At 39.7% G+C, this 24413-nt stretch overlaps 1 protein-coding gene across 1 annotated transcript in view; it reads left to right on the top strand.

Moving 5' to 3' along the window:
- The window catches only part of LOC126190464 (uncharacterized), a 105404-nt gene extending 82329 nt beyond the window's left edge, over nucleotides 1–23075 (top strand). The window contains exon 3 of the mRNA XM_049931023.1: nucleotides 23029–23075. Within this exon, the coding sequence (XP_049786980.1) occupies nucleotides 23029–23075 (47 nt within the window). The remainder of the gene's footprint in view (nucleotides 1–23028) is intronic.
- The last annotated feature ends 1338 nt before the right edge of the window (nucleotides 23076–24413 follow it).

The following is a 24413-nucleotide window of genomic DNA, read 5'->3' as shown; positions in this document are numbered from 1 at the left end:
GGAACAGGACTGGCTGGTGTGATTGAACCGCTGACACCGATAGCAAAGCGTAGGGTTTGGGACGTAAGGGCGAATGGAAATTATCTCATAGCCTGCTTTGATTTTCGATGGGAGTTGAACTTTGTCAAATGTCAAGAAGACAGTGCAGGTTGGAATGAGGTTCATGTCAACCCTTTTCATAACTCTATGAACAGCCGTTACGCCGTGGTCAGACAGGTAGTGCTGAATTTCTTCGTCAGACAATCCTTCAAGGGAGCGTGTATAAACAACTCCACGTGATGAATTTAAAGTGCGGTGCGCTTCAACCCGGACAGGGAAGGTGTGGAGCATTGAAGTACGCAGCAATTTTTGTGCCTGGAGGGCACTGACTGTTTCTAACAACAAGGTGCCATTCCGTAATTTGGAACAAGACTTTACAGGACCTGCAATTGCGTCGACACCTTTCTGAATAATGAAAGGGTTGACCGTGGAGAAGTCGTGACCTTCGTCAGACCGAGAAACAGCAAGGAACTGTGGCAACGATGGAAGAACTGACTGTGGCTGAGACTCAGTGAACTTACGCTTGTGAGCAGACATAGTGGAAGGTGAGGAAACCATTGCGGAAGAATCCCCACGATTACCGGCATCTCCGATGGCGCGCTCCTTCCTTGTGGGGGTCTTCTCTGAGGGCGCTCCTGCCTTAGGTGATTGTTCACACCTCAGGGCACACCTCCCGACAAACGGATGGAGGGACCAATCGGCACTTTTGGAAGGTATCAGCTCGGGTAATAACCCTCCCTGGGCCTGGCCGTTACCAGGGGGTACGTACGTGTCCTACCTGTCTACCCGGGGCAGGGAATTACGCGTTAACCCATCACCGGCTACGCACAAAAATGCTTGGTTCGGCCTTCAGACACGCACAGGGAGGAAGAAAGAGAAAGGGAAAGAAAAGAAGAGAAGTCTCAAACGCTGCAGCAGAGAAAAGGGTAAAGAGAAGACATAAGGAAAAGAGAAGGACAAAGGAAAGATGAAGACATAGAAGCAAGGAAGGCAGAGAATGCGGTACATTTACAAGCGTCCGTCTTCGGACGTAGGCACAAACCATCCTCCCAGACGGCGAGGAGGGGAAGGAAAGAGCCAGAGGTGAGGGGGAGTGGGGGTGAAGATGGGGGATGGGGAAGGATGCGGAAAGGGAAGGTATGCAGCCAGGAAAGGAAGGAAGGCCACATTAGCTCGGGGTCCCGTGCTCGCTATGCACGTATCCACAAAATAGTTATGGACCCCCTGGGGGGGCCCTTACTGATATTGAAGAAGATGTCAATAGAGTGATGTTTACGTAGGAAGGACTATTGAATAGCTGCCTTTAACAGTGTCAGTTGGTTCATGGTTCACCAAAATCTATGGAAGCCACAGTGAGAGACGCTAAGGGGACCCCTGTTCTCTATAAACCAGACCATATGACATTTAAACTTTCACTCTAGTGTCTTTCCTAGACAGCTTGTTAAGGCAATACTCTGATAACTACTGGGACAGGTGTGATCCATTCCTCGTTTCAAAAGAGGTATCAAAAGTGCCTCTCTCCAGGGAATTGGGGAAGTTGCCACTCTGCCATATTAGAGTAAAATATTCGATGTGGATTTCCATTGATGCTGTTGGAAAATCTTGAAGCAAACTATACCAGTTTTGGTTGTGACTGGGTGCAGTTGCCCAAGTCTCAGACATTACTGATTCCAGCAGCCACATGGAGATAGTGTAGTTGTAAGGCTCGTAACTTTTGGATCTCAAGACTAATTTTCCTGTCGCTACAGATGCACTGTACTGATAAAATAACAGATCCTGGCTAGCAGTGGCAGCATTTTTTGCAAAATGTTCTCCCAGTATCTGAGCCATATATGCAGGTGGTGTTTGGAGACACTTCTGTTTCAGTACTGCCGCTATTGGTAAATGATTGTGTGTATGTGAAATCATATAGATGCCTTCCTATACTTTCATAGAACAAGTGGAATGATGTCTAGAGTCCTGGAATGCTTGCCATGACATTTCCTTGCCCTCCTTAATTATTCATCAAGCCTCAGTTACTGCAACTTGTCAGACTATGACGACGTCTGCTATAGGGAAGCATTTAATTTGACAATGAGCTTGTAATATCTCTTTATATTCTACTAATTATCCCTGCACAATTTTATGAGTGAATTATGTTTCCTACTTGACCATCTATATACTCTCAGAATCGATGCACAAAGTAATACAGTACTATTGCTATTCCGCGAGCGCATCATTACTCTTTGTAACATTCTCTCTGGTGTGTGTTGAGAGGACTTCTAGGATCTTCTCCATGCTGAATAGCCACATTGAATAATTGTAATTTTGCTATCGAGATTACTGGAAGAATGAGATCTGAAATATATTGCATGCTAATCAAGAGAATATATACTGGGCATTTACATCAAAGGTGTGTAAGGAATTTAATTATATATGTATTCTCTAATCGGAAATTTGCACGGATGTGTCATTTTGCTGGTAATCAGAAGGGAACTTCCGATGAATTGGAAATGAACCTGCAGTTATTAGATCCAAGAGCTCAATTATTTAATTGGATAATTAAACTCTATCAAAGCAAACTTTCCACTTGCTCTGAGGTTTCCCGACTGACTACACAATGCAAGAAAACCAAGACATTTTATTTACACAGGATTTCAGATCGCTTTGAATCATCAAGGCTGCGGACATGGGAGTCATCGTCTGATTCTGATTAAGCAAGTAAAGCTTAATTATAACTTTCCTGAGCGACTGTGATACGGCTGCTCATGAATGAGATAATGAATAAAATACTAATAACTAACTTTCCTCCTCACCAGCAACCAGTATAAACACAATAATAATAATATTGGCGCCAGTGTGAAAGGTATCTTTCATTGTTCTATAACACACGTATTTTCTGTTTCATGGTATTCTAGGAGAACGAGCTGGAACTACGCTGCAGAGATATTCTGTGCCGACAGCAAAGGTTGCCGACAGCAAAGGTTGCCGACAGCAAAGGTTGCCGACAGCAAAGGTTGCCGACAGCAAAGGTTGCCGACAGCAAAGGTTGCCGACAGCAAAGGTTGCCGACAGCAAAGGTTGCCGACAGCAAAGGTTGCCGACAGCAAAGGTTGCCGACAGCAAAGGTTGCCGACAGCAAAGGTTGCCGACAGGAAAGGTTGCCGACAGGAAAGGTTGCCGACAGGAAAGGTTGCCGACAGGAAAGGTTGCCGACAGGAAAGGTTGCCGACAGGAAAGGTTGCCGACAGGAAAGGTTGCCGACAGGAAAGGTTGCCGACAGGAAAGGTTGCCGACAGGAAAGGTTGCCGACAGGAAAGGTTGCCGACAGGAAAGGTTGCCGACAGGAAAGGTTGCCGACAGGAAAGGTTGCCGACAGGAAAGGTTGCCGACAGGAAAGGTTGCCGACAGGAAAGGTTGCCGACAGGAAAGGTTGCCGACAGGAAAGGTTCCCTTCTTTGACTCGAATGAAACTGGTAACTATGTAATGTCTCTTTTTTTAAATTTTTATGTCAAATGTAAGTGCCAGGATCAACAGTGATCCTTTTGCCGTTTTACTGAGGCTCAATTAAATTCACAATGTGTCTCAATTTATTTAAAAATCAATCTGCTCCAAGTTAAGTTGCCAAAGGGAAAGTTTTGTCTGTATGCATAAAACTATATACAGAAGTAGTAGTCAGAATATGAAAGCAGATGCAGCAGACAAAGATCATTACTCTAATAGAATACGAGAGAATTAATGTTTAATGATCAGCTAATAATTCTTGGTCATAAAATTACAAATCTGCTACAAAAATAACTTTAATTAGTCAGTGGAATGCATGTTACATTTAAATTATGTCACATATCAAGGTAGAACTTGGTCATTTCAGCTGTCTGTGGGAAAACACACACACACACACACACACACACACACACACACACACACACACACACACACAAACAAATGGTTCATAGAAAATACACGTTAGCATGGATATCCTAATATATCACAGTATCACTTATTAGGACTTGCTATCTAGTAACTGGCTTCATCCTTATATTTCTGTTAAGAGGTTTGTCAACTTTGTGAAGTGATCTGGTGATCTAATTGTAATTATACTCAGTGGGCAGCTTATCTCACATGTGTGAGAGACAAGTCAAGTGAAAACTGTGTCCGCATCGTCTGTTTTTTTACCCGTTCCACATATAAAATGCAGCCTATTATGTGAAATAAATGGGACTGTCTAAATTTCTTTATTCCCAAGAAATATAAACCTGGTACTCAAATACCCAGGTCAAGTTGAAACCTCATTCTGAATTACAAGCTGCTTGAAGGCAGTAACAATGGAAAGTGCTATAAACAGCATCTGGAAAACAGGAATCGTCCCATGTAACAGGCAAATAATTGGAGACAATGATACCTGGAACACACCAGGAGTTTGACATACAACACACTAACAATAGAGTAAATATGAATCTAAATGTTTATGAAGTTAGCTGCTCATTAGAATGTGGAATGAACTCATTGACTGTGATATGGCTTTCAAAATGATGGAGCACAGCAACCAGTTGTCCTTTCCTTTACTAAAGCAAATCTAGATTTTAGCTAGTGCCTAGCCATTATCAATGCTAAAAGATACAAGTAGTATATAGTCAGGCAATAATATAAGAATTTACAACTTGTGGCATAACCTACATCACTAATGTACTATATTACATACCATTATTTCATAGTTTCAGTACACGTCCTAGTACATCATTCCCCCTTGCTCAAGCTTCTGTCACAGTTCCTAAAAAGACTACTGTATAATGAGGGTAGGATTTGTTGAGAACGCGTCAGTTGGCTGTATGACAGAAAGGCAAGTGTCATCAACTACCCATCTTGCTGAAATTTGTCACCATCTATGAACTCTCCAGAAATAAGGGGAACCACATACCTCATTGTGACGATTAAATAAAGAAATGGTACAAAAGATAAAATATTTAAACCAAACTGTTTCAAATAGTTGCAGCATACAGCATGTGCCTCCTAGTATTTTGTAAACTTTTTTTAAATATTTTACCAAACTGATGTTACCTATGTGTTTTAAGGAATAACAAAACAATTTGCTCACAAGGAGTGAATCTGGCATTTTGTACAGCTTGTATGTTTACTATTAAATGTGGCAGTAACTTAGACAGAAATGACAATAACTTTACTTTTATTTTATTTTGTATTCTTACTAAGCAAATTTAAAGTTTTTTTAATAGAAACGATCAATGCCTTTCTATGAATGTTATTTATTGTGTAGCTCATATACAGGAGGCCATACAGCCAACCAAAGTGTTTTCTGCAAAGCCGACCTCCATAAAACAGTAGTCTTGTACTAACTGTAACAGAAGCCCAAATGGGGACTGAAATAGTGGTACGTGTATTGGATATATGAAATAGTGGTATGTAATCTAATGTAAAGGCAGTATAGGTTATGCAACAAGTTGTAACTTTTTATACTATCGCCTGACAATGTACCTCTTTTAGTTTTGCACTGATAATGGTAGGCACTAGCTGAAATCTAGATTTATTTTAATAAAGTCTGCAAGGAAAGGACAACTGATTTCTTTGCTGAATCATTCTCGAAGTCTAAATGTTATCCAGTCAGTTCCCAAAAACACAAAGCCACATCAACAGCCACCAGCTCTAGTAAAATCAGCACATTCAGATTCTGTTAAGCAGCCAACATCAGCAGCATGCAGAGATCATTTGAAAAAACGCCAAGAGAATAAATATGTAACATAATCAAGAAGAGAAGCAAACATTTTCTTCTTGAAAAAGAAAAGGACAACAACAAAGGATATATAATCTTCCAGTTATTTGAAGTCTGTTACAACTTAAATAGATAACAAATTTCTTCAGGGTGGGCCACAAAGCCTCAACAAATTTGAACTAGGTCAGTGCTCCAGATGTACATTTAAAAAAGAAGACAAGGAATGCATATTCCGCATTGGATGTTGCTCTGGAGACAAACAGAGAAACACGCACAAGTGTATGCATTACTACCCTTAGAGTCTCAAAGAATGGAAACTTCAAAAACAACTTTTGTATGCCTTGTCTGCACCTTTTTTGCACAATAAATGTACAAAAAGTTAGAAAGGCAATAAGGATGAGAATTTGTTGTTCTGGGATATACCTGTTTTTCTATTGGTCAATATTTTTTTCCAGAGTGTCTCATATTATGAGACAACTTCTGTTTTGATCCAAACTGGCTTGTGTGGGCTTTTTTAATATTCAAATATATTAATTATCAAGCAGCATGAATTCAACAACAAAAAATGCAGAATATTGTTTGTTAATTGTACAGCATTCATAGTATTTTGCACTTAGAGGTATCTCATTTTAAGGCAGCAAAATTGGAGGACATCATGCAAGTAGTTACTCGGACAGTTGGTTATTTAAGATCCCACAGTTTAATGCATTGACAATTGTCCCATTTAAACTAGAAATTTGTGGAAGATTATGGAGATTTTCGATACAAGAGAGAAGTTTGCAGCTTAGTTGCAGCAATGTACTGGAAAGAATTTCTAAATTAACTATGGCAATAAATCAGTTTTTAAAGGACAAAAGAAAGCCTGACCCCAAATGGAAGATCCAGAGGGAGTTGTAGAAACGGCATTTTTAGTGAATATTACAGAATGTATTATTGCTTTGAACACCAGCTTGCAATGTGGAAATCAAGTACCTTCTGAAATGACTGAAAAAGTTTGAGTTTTCATGAGAAAGGTTGCTCTGTGGGAAAGGAATTGTCCATCAGAGAATGCAGCATATTTCCATACATAGTCTTCTGTCCATGAAAGCAATTACATGGGGTATATTTCTCTAATTATTACAATAAGAGAGCAATTCCTCAAGCAATTTGGAGATATGTTAAATTTATCCCAATCTTTTGACTTCTTTTCAAGATCATTCGCTACTTTTGCAGATAAGAGTCCTGACAATTTTCAAATGGAATTAATAGCTGTACCATGTAATTCTTGTCTGAGACACAAGCTTTTTGAGAAGAAAATTCAGTAGAATTTATCAAACTTTCCATAATGAGAGTTATCTCATCTTCAAAGTGAAGCTGCAAAATTATAGGTGCATAATGTCGATGCTTGGTCCAACGTATGTTTGCGAGAGATGTTTCCCTCATTGGTGTGTGCCGTTACCAATGGTTTGTTCTGTCTGAATGTAGAAATTTTATGCTGGACATTAAACACATTGTAAATTAGACTTGTAATAATTAAATGCATTTTAAGTAACCTTTGAATCTACTCTGCTCAACCATCCTATTAAATCTTGCCTTCTTATTTAATAACACATGCTAGGAAATAAGAAAAAAAATTTAATGCATTACAGAGGATGAAATCACAGAAATGGTAAGGGAAGTATGTGGTGAGAAGGTGTGGGGAAGGGACGGGTGAGGAAGGTAGAGAATCTGTCATTTTGCCTGCACCTGCATGCATGTCAGCCACAGACACCTGCCCACATGCATGTATTCACACTTTTACGTTCTTAAAACCTGTAAGTATTCATTTGTTGATACAGGGGAAGCTTATGTAGCCCAAGACAGTATGTAACTACAGCATTTAAATCTGTAAGAAACCAATCATGCTATATAGACAAAAATTTAGTTTAAATTTGTGCTTTCTGTCATAAAAACACTTGCATCTTAGTTGCAGTGTAACACCAATTAAGTTACTCATATGCAAGAATTTTGTTCACAACAAAATATTATTGGCAGTTTTGTCAAAACTTGTTGGAGATTATCACATATAGTAAATAAGAGTGTAAAGTTATCTGTTTAAAGTTGTAGGAAATTTGATGTATTAGTAAGGTATATTACTATTTGGAACACTTCTCTTACATTTTAATAGCTATAGCTAAAAATTTATCACAATCCCCCCCCCCCCCGCCCCCCACCGCCATCCCCCCCCCCCACATTGTTAACAATTTGAACTACACAATATTGTTGTAACGAAATATTATCATTTTTTCAAATTTTTTATTTTTTTATTTTTTGTATTATGGAAAATGTTTTAATATGGTGTTTCTATTGATGCAAGAAGACTTTAAATATGATGAAAGTTAATCAGAGAAGTACTGTGAAGGGGGTTACTTTGTGTCTGTAGTTATTAATTTGTGTAGTGCAACTTTGATCTTTATTTCAAATATCACACCTTATTCCTAAGGTCAGAGAAGCTACGACTTCTTTCCAGCATCCCATACCATCCAAAGGCTGTTGCTTTATTTTTCTGTGCAACATTGTTTTGGATATCATAATTGCTGAGACATGTGTTCATGCTATTGGTAAAAAAATGAGGAAACGTGAACAGTCTCCTTGTGGTGTAGTATGTGCACTAAACATGAGGACATAAGCATAATATTAAAACTCCACTGGGCTACTTTGCAGCACACTGATACTTTCATGAAGTAAATGTTTGAAAATTGTCATTGTTCCTGTTTTCTGCAGTGTCAATAAAGGGAAGAAAAATTGCTAAGACAAACACACTTAAGCTAGATGGGATACTCTAAATAAAGAAGTACAGTTGATTTTCGCAAATGAGCTGCCTCCGAGGGAATTATCTGCAAAATTCATGGGAAAACTTTGCAGCTGAAGATGAAAGTGGCACGGTGCTTGACTGGAAGATCCATAGTGATTCCTAGTCAACTACCTGTATTCACAGAGGAGGTACAAAATCTGTTTGTAGCCATGGAGCTGCAAAGTTGTCGTTTGGTTTTCCAATGAGATCTTTGGATCTGTGCTGTGCATTTAATGCATAGCTTGACAAATCGAGAACAGCGCCTGTGTTCAAATATGAAATTTTTCCTGTAAAGGTGTGGTCTATGTCTTTCATGAGATGTCACAAGACCTTTTGGTCTCAACAGACCTTGAAAAAATATTATCTATGCAAGGGTTTGACAAACTAAGAATTTTTTTTTCCTAATTTGGAAAACGAGCTATGAGGTATCCCACCAGAGAACATACAGAATTTTAACACAACAAATTTGATTGATGGTCCTGGCACCATAAGGGCAATCACTTATAGCACAACAAAGTATCCTGAACAAACAGAAAATACATCAAAATCATGTACTTCTATTGAGGTATGTGGAAATGCTGTTGGTGAATTGGCTGCTGCTTACGTTACTTATAAAGCCAATCAGTTATGGTCCACATGGGTAGAAGGTGGACCAGAAAATTTAAGATATTACCAAATGATAAGGGTGGCCTTTGAAGACAGCTTTCATCACTTATCCTTCGAATTTTAAAGAAGCAAGAAGGCCTAAAAGCTATATTTGGTGATTCTCTAAGTTCCATATAAAACTATGTCTTAAGTCTCTGTGATGAAAACAACCAATTTGATCACACTCCTGCCAAATTTAACACATCAATTGTAACTGTTCAATGTATCAGTTTTTCAGACTCTAGAATCACATTGCAGATAAGATTGATAAAACAGAGAAGATGCTTCACAGTGCCTAGGGATGAATTCCCATGTCTTTTCAGAAAGCTGATGACTAACTTGGATCCAGTAATAAAGAAAAATTTGAGGTCATGATTCTGAGAGAACAGAATGTTTTCCTAGCACAGGAGCAAGGTTTTTGAGTGTCTTCCACAAGCAGTCCTTGAAAATACTTGTGCGTAATGACTGATCATGTGGGTGAGATGATATTGTGAGAATTAAATAATAGGAGGGAGGATGTAACAAAATGTTGTATGCCCAACTGTTGCAGAATATTAAATGTCCCCCTGGGATAAAGCATCAGACATGTGAACATTCAGGATGTCAACAATGGCAAGCATACAAGGGAAAAATAATCTGTAGAGAAAGGGAAACAGAATGAAATGCAATCCTCCTTTGAAGTTTCAAAACCTTCCAGTGAAATTTCTGTACTTACAGAGGCAACAGGGAATGAGAAAAATAATACTAGTGACATATTTTCTCTTCATGATTCTGATGAGAGTGTGGAACAGATTTGAACATGCCAGACACAAAATGTTTTCCTTCACAGGTGCTCTCAGACAACAGTAACACTCTGGAAACAAATGACAAAATGTTTTCCAAGAGGGCCTGTTTTTGGTGGTTGTCTTCAAGACCACCCTCTTCCCTGGCAAAAGTGCGGGAGTAATAAGTGAAGGATAGATGCTGAATGACTTGGAATAATCAAAAATGTATTGGAGATGGCCAATTCATCCAGATAAAATTTTATAAAAAAAGACAAATTTTGTATACTGTCAGTCAACTGAAGCGAACGGAAAGCCATGGCTATGCTGAACAAATGACAAGTGGTATCACTGCTGAGGTGAAAAACTAGTGTTATTACTGTATAAAAAATCATACAATACATAATATAAATTACATGTACACAACTATGTATCAAACATTCACATTTTCAACTAATGTTTCGCTGGTCAACTGTGAGATTTTTTCTTTTTTTTCTGGCCTTTAAAGCTGGAAGAAGAGATGTCGCTATATTGCCCCATCTGGCAGGTCATTACTGTGATGAAAATTTCTCTATGGTAGTTAAAGATGTCAATCCAAGCAAAAAGAAACTATACAGATAAGCTGTATGTAAATTATGCAGATGTATTTTATTCATCTCATGACTTACATTTGCAATCCTTTTGGTTTGCGTACAGGAAACATGTCAATAGTTTATAAAACTGTTACAATGATTTTTACATTAAAAAGAATAGCACCATAAGGATATTTTTTGGGACGTGTAACACATCGTATCCAGCTCAAATTTCCAGTTTGTCCCACATGAATTCATCCAGTGACTAATAACACCTCAGTGTCAGTACCTCATACAGCTTTCTTTTAAGTGAATCTAAATTCATCTGCATCAACTTGTTCCCTTTTAATTTATTACAAATTTTCATTCCCATATATTAAGATCCCTGGGCAAACAATCAGAGGCAGTGGGTGGGAAGAATAAAATTTTTGTTGTTTCTAGTATCATGTGAATGGAAAAAATGCATTTCAAAGAGCTCAGCCACATTTGTGGCTGAATGCACAAGAAATATTATTTGTGACAAGATTACTGCTGTAGCTTCAGTGACAGAAGTCACCTTACAATCAGTTTGGGATTAATTCAGCTGTCGGCTAGATGTTGCCCGGGCAGCCAATGGAGGACATATTGAACATTTATGATGTAATTTTTATAAACTTCTGTCTTTTCTGAGTAATTTAATATGCAATTTGTTGGTGTTAAGCACTTCTTCCTAATAAATAATTCTATTTAAAATTGGGTCATTCTTTTTAGGACACCCCATAGTAGAAATAGTAATAATAATAATAATAATAATAATAATAATAATAAACCCCGTGGAGGCCCGGGAAAAGAATAGGCCTCCGGTATGTTCTGCCAGTCGTAAAAGGCGACGAAAAGAACAAACCACTAATAGGGCTAACCCCCCTTTTAGTGTGATTACTTGGTTCAGGACAGAACTAAAGAAGCCTCGGACAAGCGCCGTCATGGTCGGGGACGACGCTTGAACCCTATGCCCGCACACAATGGTAACGACACTGCTAGCCAACTGGAAAATGATTTAAATCCGAATAGAGGTGTTTTGCAGGATATGCTTCCTGCAACCACCCTAGAAGGAAAACAAACACAGAGGATGAGATGGTCAGATGAAGTTAATCGACACCTCATGTTCTGTTATTACCAAGCAACAAACCTAGGAACCAACACAACTGGATACAGATCACAAGTATACACAACATTTATTACCAGATACCCGGAATTAAAATTTTTAACAGAACAAAGACTAGCTGATCAGATCCATGTAATAATCAAAAATAACAGGATACCCCAGTCAGAATTAGAAAACATCAAACAACAAGTACAACAAATACTGGAACAAAATAATGTGCAATCAGAAGAAGAAGAAAACACAGTAATGGACTCAAACATCCCAGAGCAAACAAACAAAGACCAACACGCATCAATTAAACAATCAGAGGAAAACGAAATCTTAAGACAGCCACCAGAACAAGCACAAATAGAACACAAAGAGACACATGTGTTCGACATAGAAGAGAAATTTCAGCTGACATATATAGAATACAAAGACACAAATACAGACATTAGACCATTCCTGCATAGACCACCAAATAACCCACAAGTCGAAACAACAATAAAAACTATCAACACAATCATACACAACAAAATAAATGAAAACACAACTATGGAAGAGTTACAACTACTGGTTTATATAGGAGCACTCACTACACTAAATATACACACTAGGCAGAGATCAGAACAAACCAACACACAGAAGAAACCCACAAAACCAGCATGGCAACACAGGCTACAGATCAGAATAGAAAAACTGAGAAGAGACATCGGACAGCTAACACAATTTATAAGAAATGAAATATCAGACAAAAAACGAAAAAGGTTAGGTAAAATCTCACAACAAGAAGCAATAGAGCAATTAGATGAAAAAAAGCAGAAATTGCAAGCATTGGCCAAGCGACTTAGAAGATACAAAAAAAGTGAAAATAGAAAGAAACAAAACCAAACATTCAACACAAACCAAAAGAGATTTTACCAAACAATGGATAACACACACATTAAAATAGACAATCCACCAAACATAACAGACATGGAACACTTCTGGAGCAGCATATGGTCAAACCCGGTACAACATAACAGGCATGCACGGTGGATACAAGCAGAAACAGACACATACAAGATGATACCACAAATGCCTGAAGTGATAATTTTGCAACATGAAGTCACCCGAGCAATTAATTCTACACACAATTGGAAAGCCCCTGGAAATGATAAAATAGCAAATTACTGGCTAAAGAAGTTCACCTCAACACATTCACATCTAACTAAATTATTTAACAGTTACATTGCAGACCCGTACACATTCCCTGATACACTTGCACATGGAATAACCTATCTGAAACCTAAAGATCAAGCAGACACAGCAAACCCAGCTAAATATCGCCCCATAACATGCCTACCAACAATATACAAAATATTAACTTCAGTCATCACACAGAAATTAATGACACATACAACACAGAACAAAATTATAAATGAAGAACAAAAAGGCTGCTGCAAAGGAGCACGAGGATGTAAACAGCAACTGATAATAGATACAGAAGTGACGTATCAAGCGAAAACTAAACAAAGGTCCCTACACTACGCATACATTGATTACCAAAAAGCCTTTGATAGTGTACCCCACTCATGGTTACTACAGATATTGGAAATATACAAAGTAGATCCTAAATTGATACAGTTTCTAAACACAGTAATGAAAAACTGGAAAACCACACTTAATATCCAAACAAATTCAGATAACATCACATCACAGCCAATACAGATTAAGCGTGGAATATACCAAGGAGACTCATTAAGTCCTTTCTGGTTCTGTCTTGCTCTGAACCCACTATCCAACATGCTAAATAATACAAATTATGGATACAATATTACTGGAACATACCCACACAAAATCACACATTTGCTATACATGGATGATCTAAAACTACTGGCAGCAACAAATCAACAACTCAACCAATTACTAAAGATAACAGAAGTATACAGCAATGATATAAATATGGCTTTTGGAACAGACAAATGTAAGAAAAACAGCATAGTCAAGGGCAAACACACTAAACAAGAAGATTACATATTGGATAACCACAGCGACTGCATAGAAGCGATGGAAAAAACAGATGCCTATAAATACCTAGGATACAGACAAAAAATAGGAATAGATAATACAAATGTTAAAGAAGAACTAAAAGAAAAATATAGACAAAGACTAACAAAAATACTGAAAACAGAATTGACAGCAAGAAACAAGACAAAAGCTATAAATACTTATGCTATACTAGTATTGACCTACTCATTTGGAGTAGTGAAATGGAGTGACACAGACCTAGAAGCACTCAATACACTTACACGATCACAATGCCACAAATATAGAATACATCACATACATTCAGCAACAGAAAGATTCACATTAAGCAGAAAGGAAGGTGGAAGGGGATTTATAGATATAAAAAACCTACATTATGGACAGGTAGACAATTTAAGAAAATTCTTTCTAGAACGAGCAGAAACTAGCAAAATACACAAAGCAATCACTCATATAAATACATCAGCTACACCATTGCAATTTCATAACCACTTCTACAACCCTTTAGATCACATAACATCAACAGATACAAAGAAAGTAAACTGGAAAAAGAAAACACTACACGGCAAGCACCCGTATCATCTAACACAGCCACACATAGATCAAGACGCATCCAACACATGGCTAAGAAACGGCAATATATACAGTGAGACGGAAGGATTCATGATCGCAATACAGGATCAAACAATAAACACCAGATATTACAGCAAGCATATTATTAAAGATCCCAATACCACAACAGATAAATGCAGACTTTGCAAACAACAAATAGAAACAGTAGATCACATCACAAGCGGATGTACAATACTAGCAAATACTGAATACCCCAGAAGACATGACAATGTAGCAAAAATAATACATCAACACCTTGCCATAAAACATAAACTAATAAAACAACACGTTCCCACATACAAGTACACACCACAAAATGTACTGGAGAATGATGAATACAAATTATACTGGAACAGAACGATTATAACAGATAAAACAACACCACATAACAAACCTGACATCATACTCACCAATAAAAAGAAGAAATTAACACAACTAATTGAAATATCCATACCCAACACAACAATTATACAGAAGAAAACAGGAGAAAAAATTGAAAAATACATCCAACTGGCTGAGGAAGTCAAGGACATGTGGCATCAGGATAAAGTTGACATTATACCAATTATACTATCAACTACAGGAGTCATACCTCACAATATCCACCAGTACATCAATGCAATACAGCTACATCCAAACATATATATATACAACTACAAAAATCTGTAATTATTGATACATGTTCAATTACCCGAAAGTTCCTAAATGCAATATAACATACCATACAGTTACAAGGAAGTCACGCTTGACCGAGGTCCGCGTCACGTTTCATTTTTAACCAGACTTAAGTCTGAGAAAGAAAAGTCAATAATAATAATAATAAATTATTATTATTATAGTAGTAGTAGTAGTATTAATATCAACAACAACAACAACAATAAACAGAAACAGGAAGAATATGGAAAATTATAAAAACAATCAGCAGAATGATAATGTGGGACCCGCAATAACAATCTTAAGATAACCAAAACCACATCAATCACAGAAAAAGAAGCAGCTTAATAACAGATTTCATCTTGCATATGCAAACAAGAATTGTGCTCCACAGTGGCAATACCAGCCATTTAACTACCCTGCAGACCCTAGTTAGGTGAATAATAGTAATGTTGATAATGATAATCTGAGCAGAAATGTTACTGCAGACATTAACCAACCGTATGTACCATATTCCGAAAACTTCATTTGACTCTGCTGACAACAAACTATAACCAGGAAAATAAGCAGTTTTTCCACGAGATAATGTAATCAGATAGATAGACAATCTATTCGCTAAGCAGCAGCATGAGAACACACATATAAAGAAAGCTTGTACTTATGCAAGGTTTTGGTTCCAAGGGCTCCTCCTAGCAGATGGGTTAAAGGGGAAAGGAGAAGGGAAAGGAACTGGAGAGGTTTAGAAAAAGGAGTAGAGTTAAGAAAACTCAGTAAGAAGCCAGGGTCAGGGGAGAATTAGTGGATGGGATGAGAGGCAAATACTGATTGTTAGGGACTGCACTGGACAAGATCTGAAAACCTGAGAGCTGTTGAATTCTGAGAAACTGGTGAATCCAAATAGCATGTGTAGTGAAGCAGCCACCATGATCATGAATGTCATGTTGCAGAGCATACTCTGTGGCAGGATATTGTGTGTTGCGAGTATACACCCTCTGTCTATACCCATTCATCTTAACTGCCACTTGATGATATTCTTGACAATGTAGGAAACCAAACAGTGTTTACACAGCAACCAATATATGACATTGTTTCATAGGTGTTTCCCTTTGGTATTATATGTTTTGCCAGTTACAGGGCTAGTATGGGTAGTGGTAGGAGGATGCATAGTGAAAGTCTTGCAGCATGGATGGCCACAGAGGTAGGAGCCATAGGGCAAGGAGATGAGTCCAGAATGACCATGGCATCCCACAAGGGTATTTCAGAGCTTGGGAGGGCAACCAGAAACTATTCTAGATGCAGTGGGAAAAATCTCAGATAGAATGGATCTCATTTCAGGGTGTGATTTTAGGAAGTCATGGTCTTGTCAGAGTAGCTGATAAATACATTCAAGGCCAGGATAATACTATGTGACAAGTTATGTGACCTTCAGCTATTTTTCGGAAGGATCAATAGTACCATAATTGGATGTGATGGCCTTGGAAATCTTCATTTGAACCAGGCTGGTGGAATACTTATGTCCAGTCAAGGCTGAGATGTGAGCATGGTGGAGTACTGCTGTAAAGAGTCTGCATCTGAACAAATATATTTGCCTTTAATTCCAAGGCTGTATGGAAAGGAACATTTAACATGGGAAGGATAGCAACTGTCAAAGTGTAATGTCTGTCATTTGTTAGTACATTAATGTGGATAGAAGTGTGTAGCTGGACTTTGTTGAGGATGAAATGAATATCAAGTAAAGTAGCATGGTACTGAGAATAGGACAATTTGAAATTTAATTGGGAGACAGCATTTAGAGATTCTAGGAAGTTTAGCAGTTCAGTCTCACCACAATTCCAGTAGCAAACATGTCATCAATGTATGTAAACTAAACCACGGTCTGAAGACTTATGGATTCCAGGAAATCCCCCTCCAAACAATACATGAAGGGGTTGGCATAGAAAGGAGACATTCTTTTTTGCATCATATACCACTTTTCTTGTGAGAAATTCTCATCCACTCATTACCTCTTGTTAACAATTATCTGTTCTTGCAAGTTTTGTACGAATTTTTCCAATTTTTAGAAATTTTTTCCTTGTTCTTCCATTTTTCAATCTTTTTCCTCCCTCTGCTTCTCTTTCCTTGCCAATCTCATTATTTATAACACTCCCTATAGCCTACCTTGCCATGGTGAATCCCCTCGTACACTCCTGGAAATGGAAAAAAGAACACATTGACACTGGTGTGTCAGACCCACCATACTTGCTCCAGACACTGCAAGAGGGCTGTACAAGCAATGATCACACGCACAGCACAGCGGACAAACCAGGAACTGCGGTGTTGGCCGTCGAATGGCGCTAGCTGCACAGCGTTTGTGCACCGCCGCCATCAGTGCCACCCAGTTTGCCATGGCATACAGAGCTCCATCACAGTCTTTAACACTGGTAGCATGCCGCGACACCGTGGACGTGAACCGCATGTGCAGTTGCCGGACTTTGAGCGAGGGCGTATAGTGGGCATGCGGGAGGCCCGGTGGACGTACCGCCGAATTGCTCAACACATGGGGCGTGAGGTCTCCACAGTACATCGATGTTGTCGCCAGCGGTCGGCGGAAGGTGCACGTGCCCGTCGACCTGGGACTGGACCGCAGCGACGCACGGATGCACGCCAAGACCGTAGGATCCTACGCAGTGCCGTAGGGGACCGCACCACCACTTCCCAGCAAATTAGGGACACTGTTGCTCCTGGGGTATCGGCGAGGACCATTCGCAACCGTCTCCATGAAGCTGGGCTACGGTCCCGCACACCGTTAGGCCGTCTTCCGCTCATGCCCCAACATTGTGCAGCCCGCCTCCAGTGGTGTCGCGACAGGCGTGAATGGAGGGACGAATGGAGATGTGTCGTCTTTAGCAATGAGAGTCGCTTCTGCCTTGGTGCCATTGATGGTCGTATGCGTGTTTGGCGCCGTGCAGGTGAGCGCCACAATCAGGACTGCATACGACCGAGGCCCACAGGGCCAACACCCGGCATCATGGTGTGGGGAGCGATCTCCTACACTGGCCGTACACCACTGGTGATCGTCAAGGGGACACTGAATAGTGCACGGTACATCCAAACCGTCATCGAACCCATCGTTCTACCATTCCTAGACTGGCAAGGGAACTTGCTGTTCCAACAGGACAATGCACGTCCGCATGTATCCCGTGCCACCCAACGTGCTCTAGAAGGTGTAAGTCAACTACCCTGGCCAGCAAGATCTCCGGATCTGTCCCCCATTGAGCATGTTTGGGACTGGATGAAGCGTCGTCTCACGTGGTCTGCACGTCCAGCATGAACGCTGGTCCAACTGAGGCACCAGGTGGAAATGGCATGGCAAGCCTTTTCACAGGACTACATCCAGTATCTCTACGATCGTCTCCATGGGAGAATAGCAGCCTGCTTGCTGCGAAAGGTGGATATACACTGTACTAGTGCCGACATTGTGCATGCTCTGTTGCCTGTGTCTATGTGCCTGTGGTTCTGTCAGTGTGATCATGTGATGTATCTGACCCCAGGAATGTGTCAATAAAGTTTCCCCTTCCTGGGACAATGAATTCACGGTGTTCTTATTTCAATTTCCAGGAGTGTATATTACATCACTTCTTTTCAAAATGCACTATCGAAACTAAGGTCCTAAGGCCTAACATTGAAAGTCCCTGATTCTGGATGTAATCATTCTCTACACCAGCCTCTTCATATAAAGCAACCTCTTGCACTTACCTGGCTTATCTGTTAACTGTGTGCCTCATCTGCCAATTTCCACTCCACCAAATTTCTTTCCTTCTACAAAATCCTGCAGTTATCTGCCATTCATGTTTCCTTCCATGGTGTTATCTGCCAAGCCAACTTCAAACTGCAACAACATGCCAGTGTTCAACTCCAATTGCTATCCCTCCTCCTCCTAAACCACAACAGTTGTGTTCCCCCTCCTGTCCCTCTGCAGCTCGATAAACTGTGACACCATCAACCACTACTCCTCTCCTACAAACTGAGCTTGGCTAACCTCCTTAACATCTCACACACTTCACCATTGCCTCTTAGGCCTACAATAACCCAATTGTGACAACCAGTCGCAACAGTACAGTATTCTGAGTCTCTCATCTAAAGCACCCTCCCCTCCTGAATTACATTTATTATCAAAGTGCCTAACTTTCAGCCCTAAACCTGCATTTAATCATGTTGCTATGGTGAAGAACCTGCTTTCCCTCACACATAATGTCAATTGGAAATATCACTTTGAAAGCCAGTCCTAAAACATTTCCAATAGCAAATCTATCATTGAACACTGCCTTGAACAGTTGAGACAACAGTCCCAAATCAATCCACAACCACTAACTCAAAATCATTCCTCATCAGCCTTACAAGAATTCCTCACATCCAGGATTGCTCCACAACACTTCCTGAGGTCCGTACAACATGACCTTAACCTGTTCTCTGCAGAACTCCATGTTGTGTGTCCTCTAAAAGCTGATAACTCCATCATTATCCTCACAACAAAGGATCTACCACTATGGTACTTGACTGACAGGAGTATGTTACTGAAGGTCTATGCCACATGTCTGGCAACTCTACATACAGTATCTGCCATCTAAGAACCTGTCCCTGTGATTCAAAATAACCTGCAGTTCCTTGTTAAAATCTCAGGCTCCTCACAGGGACCAATATGTCAATCCATATATTTTCTTAGCCCAACCAAACCATGCACACCCACATTTTACCTCCTTCCTTAGATCCACAAAGCCAATCATCCTGGCTATCCTATACCTTCTGGCCTCAAAGCACTCACTGAACATATTTCTGAATTAGTCAATCAGTAGCTGCAACCCATAGTACAAAGGCTTTCATCCTACATTAACGACATCAACAAATCCTAGATCATCTGACATCTGTGCCCATTCCACCTCACACACACACCTTACTTGTCACCACTAATGCCATCTTTCTCTATACAAACATCCCCCATGTGCATGGTCGGTCTGCTCCTGAACATTTCCTTAGTCAGAGCCTACCCGATTCCAAACCTATGACATGCTTCCTTCTCACCTTAATCAACTTTACACTTACCAGCAACTACTTCATGTCCGAGGAGAAAACAGACAATCAGATTAAGGGTATGGCCATAGGAACCAGGATGTCTACTACTTATGCTAACCTTTCATGGATAGATTGGATGGTGCTTTCCTGCAATCAGTAAACCTCCAACCCCTGGTTTTCTTTATATACATTTATGACATATTTGCCATATGGGCTCATAGTGAGGCTGACCTGTTAAAATTCCTGGAACCTCAGAGTACTGTCTCCCAATTAAATTTCACATGTTCCTATTCCAAATCCTGTACCACTCTCCTTGATGTTGATCTGATCATCACCAATGACCAGATACAGACATCTATCCACACTGAACTACTAACAACAGTACTTTCGTTTTGTCAGTTGCCATCCATTCCATGGCAAATGTTTCCTTCCATACAGCCGTGGCATTCAAGGCAAATATATTTATCAGATGCAGACACTTTGTACACCACCACCACCACCACCACCACCACCACCACCACCACCACCACCACCACCACCACCACCACCTCAGCCTTCACTGGATTTAATTACCCCACAAGTCTAGTTAAAAAGCAGATTTCCCAGGCCATCACATCCAATCCTGGTGCTGCTGATCCCTCAAAAAACAGCTTTGTAGCACACCACTTGTCACTCAGTATTATCCTCATCTTGGATTTATTAATCAGCCACTTTGACAAGGCCATGACTTCCTAAAATCATGCCCTGAAATGAGATCCATTCTGTCCGATTTTGCCTCCTGCACCTAGAACAGCTTCTTGTCACCCTCCAAGTCTCTGTAATATCCTTGTCAGACACTATGCTCATTCTGCATCCATTTCTCTACCCTATAGCTCCTATGACTGGGACTGTCCTTGCTTCAAGACTTGCCCTATGCACCCTCCAGCCACAAACTATACTAGCCTTGTAACTGGCAAAACATTTACTATCAAATGGATAGCTACCTGTGAAACAAATCATCATATACCAGTTGTTGTGTACATACTGGCCTTTTATGACGGCATGACCAGCATCAATTTGTCAGTTATGATGAAAGGGCATAGGCAGAGGTTGTATATCAGCCACACACAATACTGTGATGCATAGCATGCTCTACAACATCTGTTGTGATTTCAGTACACGTTTCACCACATTTGCCATTTGGATTCTTCCCCCAGACACCAGTTTGTCAGCAGACTGTGGTGGGAACTAACATTATGTCCTCAATTCTTGCCACCCACCTGACTTTAATCTACTACAGCATCCCCTCTGTTATATACAATGCACTCAGCTTTTTACTCTTATTAACTCATGCATGAGGTTTCAGCAGTAAGCTCTTTCTTGCATAAGACACTATTTTCCACGTCAAAGCTCTCAGGTTTTCAAATCTCATCTGGTTCAGTCCCAAACAACCAGTCTTTCCTTCTCATCCTGTCTGGTATGTCTCCCCTAACCCAGGGCTCTAAGTGACTTTTCTGAACTCTACCCCTTTTCCTAAACTTCTCCAGTTACTTTCCCTTCATCGCTCTCCCTTCTCTTTCAACCCTTCTACCAGAAGGACCCACTATCTTCAAACATTTGCATAAGTAAAACCTTTTTTTCTATGCGAGTTCTCCTGTCACTGCTTGGTGAGTAGATCTTTATCTACCCAATGGCAACATATACTATCAGACTATCGAAAACTCTGTTGCAGGCTGCTATACAAGCTGTGGTGGGAGACATACCTGCTAAGGTGACAAGAGGCATGGGTGATGCAGCAAGTGTTATTTCCTAAGGCATCTTTGGAAAATTTTGTCTGATGATTAACCAGCCCAATTTGTTGTAGGATCATAGTAGCTATAGGCACAGCACAAAATTTCAGATAATTAAATGGGAGATCTGTGTTCTGCTGGTGCTAAGGAATGTAGAAATGATAGGCATGTCGCTCAGAGTAAATGCATTATTCATGGACTGCCTAATAGATATTCATTTCTTGTGTGAAAAGAAGGTTATAGTAGATGCCTAAATGGGGACATGATATATTATGTTAATAAATGTAAAGCACAATCTCATCTCATCGAGGCTATGGAAAAAATTTCCAGGTGATCAAATCAGAGTTCACTGACACAGAATATAAAAAATCATGACACCAGCATTCCAAAATACTGACTCAACTGAAAACTGAACTGCATATTAAATTGAAGTTTAGAGAATCTCAGTATTTAACGAAAATTCAGAGAAAATGTTTAGTTAATATTTCAGGGAAATGAGCTCAGGTATCTGATGAAAAAGTAGTGTCATCAGTACCATGTGAACCATTCTATCTACCTTTCTGCCCATTCCTTGTTTGAAATGGACAGCTGTAGCAAAAGACGTACAGATAACACAGCTCTACAAAATAAATTTTTTTTTTCGTTGCCAGGGAAGTTTGAACGAAAATGGGATACTGTTATGATACTCATTCCGAGTATATTTGTACGTTTTCCAAATTGGCTCTGGTTTTTGAGATATAGGTTATTTGTGGAAATGAGAGTTTCATGTGGATAATATCGACTGCAGGGTCCATATATGGTGTAATGTATTTGCTACCTGTTTTTTAATTAGTGATATTGTACTATCTTTATTAAACAATTGTGCTCAGGGAGTGCATCTGTGTGGTTGAGGATTACATTATGCAAACATCACACTGTCAGCACGTGTTCAGTCCCGTTGTGCGGTGCGTGTGTTGAAGATATTGAGGGTTGTGCAGATTTGAATTCGGCGGTACTCGACATTCATTTGTTGGCCGAGGTAATCCCCGCAACAGCCAATAGGTAGCGTTCAGTGTAAACAAGAAAAATGGTGATGGTCGAAAGTCACACACATGTGCAGTGCAGCTTCAAGGAGATAGAACCTTTTCATCGTGACGTAGCAAATAAGAGGTGAGTATTCATTTCACACAAAACAATTAATGATGTTTGTTGGATGTGATTGACATGCAAATACAAGAAAGTTCTGCATAATATGTAGTATTTGTGCAATTTTGTTTTAGGAAAACATGAGTTCTTCACGCCGTCTTTGCGTGAACCATCCAGATGAGTTCTGCTACATTTGTGGTGAATACGTTCTTCAACAGAACAGGAAGAATATCACCCCTTTTGTGAAGGAAGCGTATCTGGCATATTTTGGAATTAAACTTGGAGATCAAGACAAGGTGTGGGCACCCCATAAAGTTTGTAAATGCTGTGTGGAGTGCTTACGGCAGTGGACAAAACGAAAAAGGAAAAGCTTAAACTTCGGAGTGCCTATGGTATGGCGAGAGCAGAAGAACCATACAGATGATTGCTATTTTTGCATTGTTAATGTGAAAGGTTTTAATAGGTTCAAAAAATGAAAGTGGGAATATCCCGATTTGGAGTCAGCAAGAAGACCGGTGGTGCACAGCAACGAAGTTCCTGTACCAACCTTCACAACATTACCCACGCCTGGAACAGTTTTGTCGCTGTTGTAAAATGTTTTTTGGGCAATCATAAAGCTCACAATTACGAGGAACTGGTCAAAAACATGCTCACTAACTTTCAAAACTTAGGAGCTAACATGAGCATAAAATTGCACTTCCTTCACAGCCCCTTGGATCGATTTCCTCATAATCTAGGTGATTTCAGTGAGGAACAAGGAGAGCAGTTCCATCAAGATATGAAAGGAATAGAGGAAAGATATAAAGGAAGATGGGACAGGCATATGATGGCAGATTATTGCTGGAATCTGCAACGTGACTGTTCTGAAGAGACCTATAAAAGGAAAGCATGCAGGAAGAGGTTCGTCATGGACGGAGAATGATGTACTTATAGAGAAACTTTTCAATTATGTTTAATACATGGACAAACGCCTATCAGGTTTTCATAGAAGCTATTTATAAAGATTATTTTCTTTTTTCATTGTAGTTTGTAGCACTCGAGTTCAGTATTAGCAATTTTTTCTAATTTTTTGAATAAATCATGCATTATCTCAAAAACTAGAGCCAAACTGCATAAATGGCTGCTATATTCGTCCTCAGCACCACTAACTCATCCTAAAGCCACTGAAATATCCTTGGCAAGAAAATGAGTGTTGACCAGTGTAATAATAGACTGGAAGTGATCAAACAGTCAATTTTCTAACCTCTTGTTATCTGCAGCTAGGGCTGGGAAAAGTATTAAGCTGGTATTGCCCACAAGGGAAATTAATAAAATAATCATCCTGTGAGAATCTGACCAGAAAATTTTCATCAACATCAAAGGGATCACATACTTCATTTCCATTATTTTAAGTGTCATACTGACAGAAACTTCTAGACAGAGCCTCTCTAAAGTAACCTGCTTTTATTTTTACAGGTCATAGCGACCGGTTTAGAATGACGTCATTTACTCTCAATGTGAGTGGTGCTGTGATTACAGC

The sequence above is a fragment of the Schistocerca cancellata genome, chromosome 1, assembly GCF_023864275.1.
Source record: "Schistocerca cancellata isolate TAMUIC-IGC-003103 chromosome 1, iqSchCanc2.1, whole genome shotgun sequence".
Classification (NCBI taxonomy): Eukaryota; Metazoa; Arthropoda; class Insecta; order Orthoptera; family Acrididae; genus Schistocerca; species Schistocerca cancellata.
Note: the sequence above shows the minus strand (reverse complement) of the source record. Positions and strands in the feature narration are given on the sequence as shown.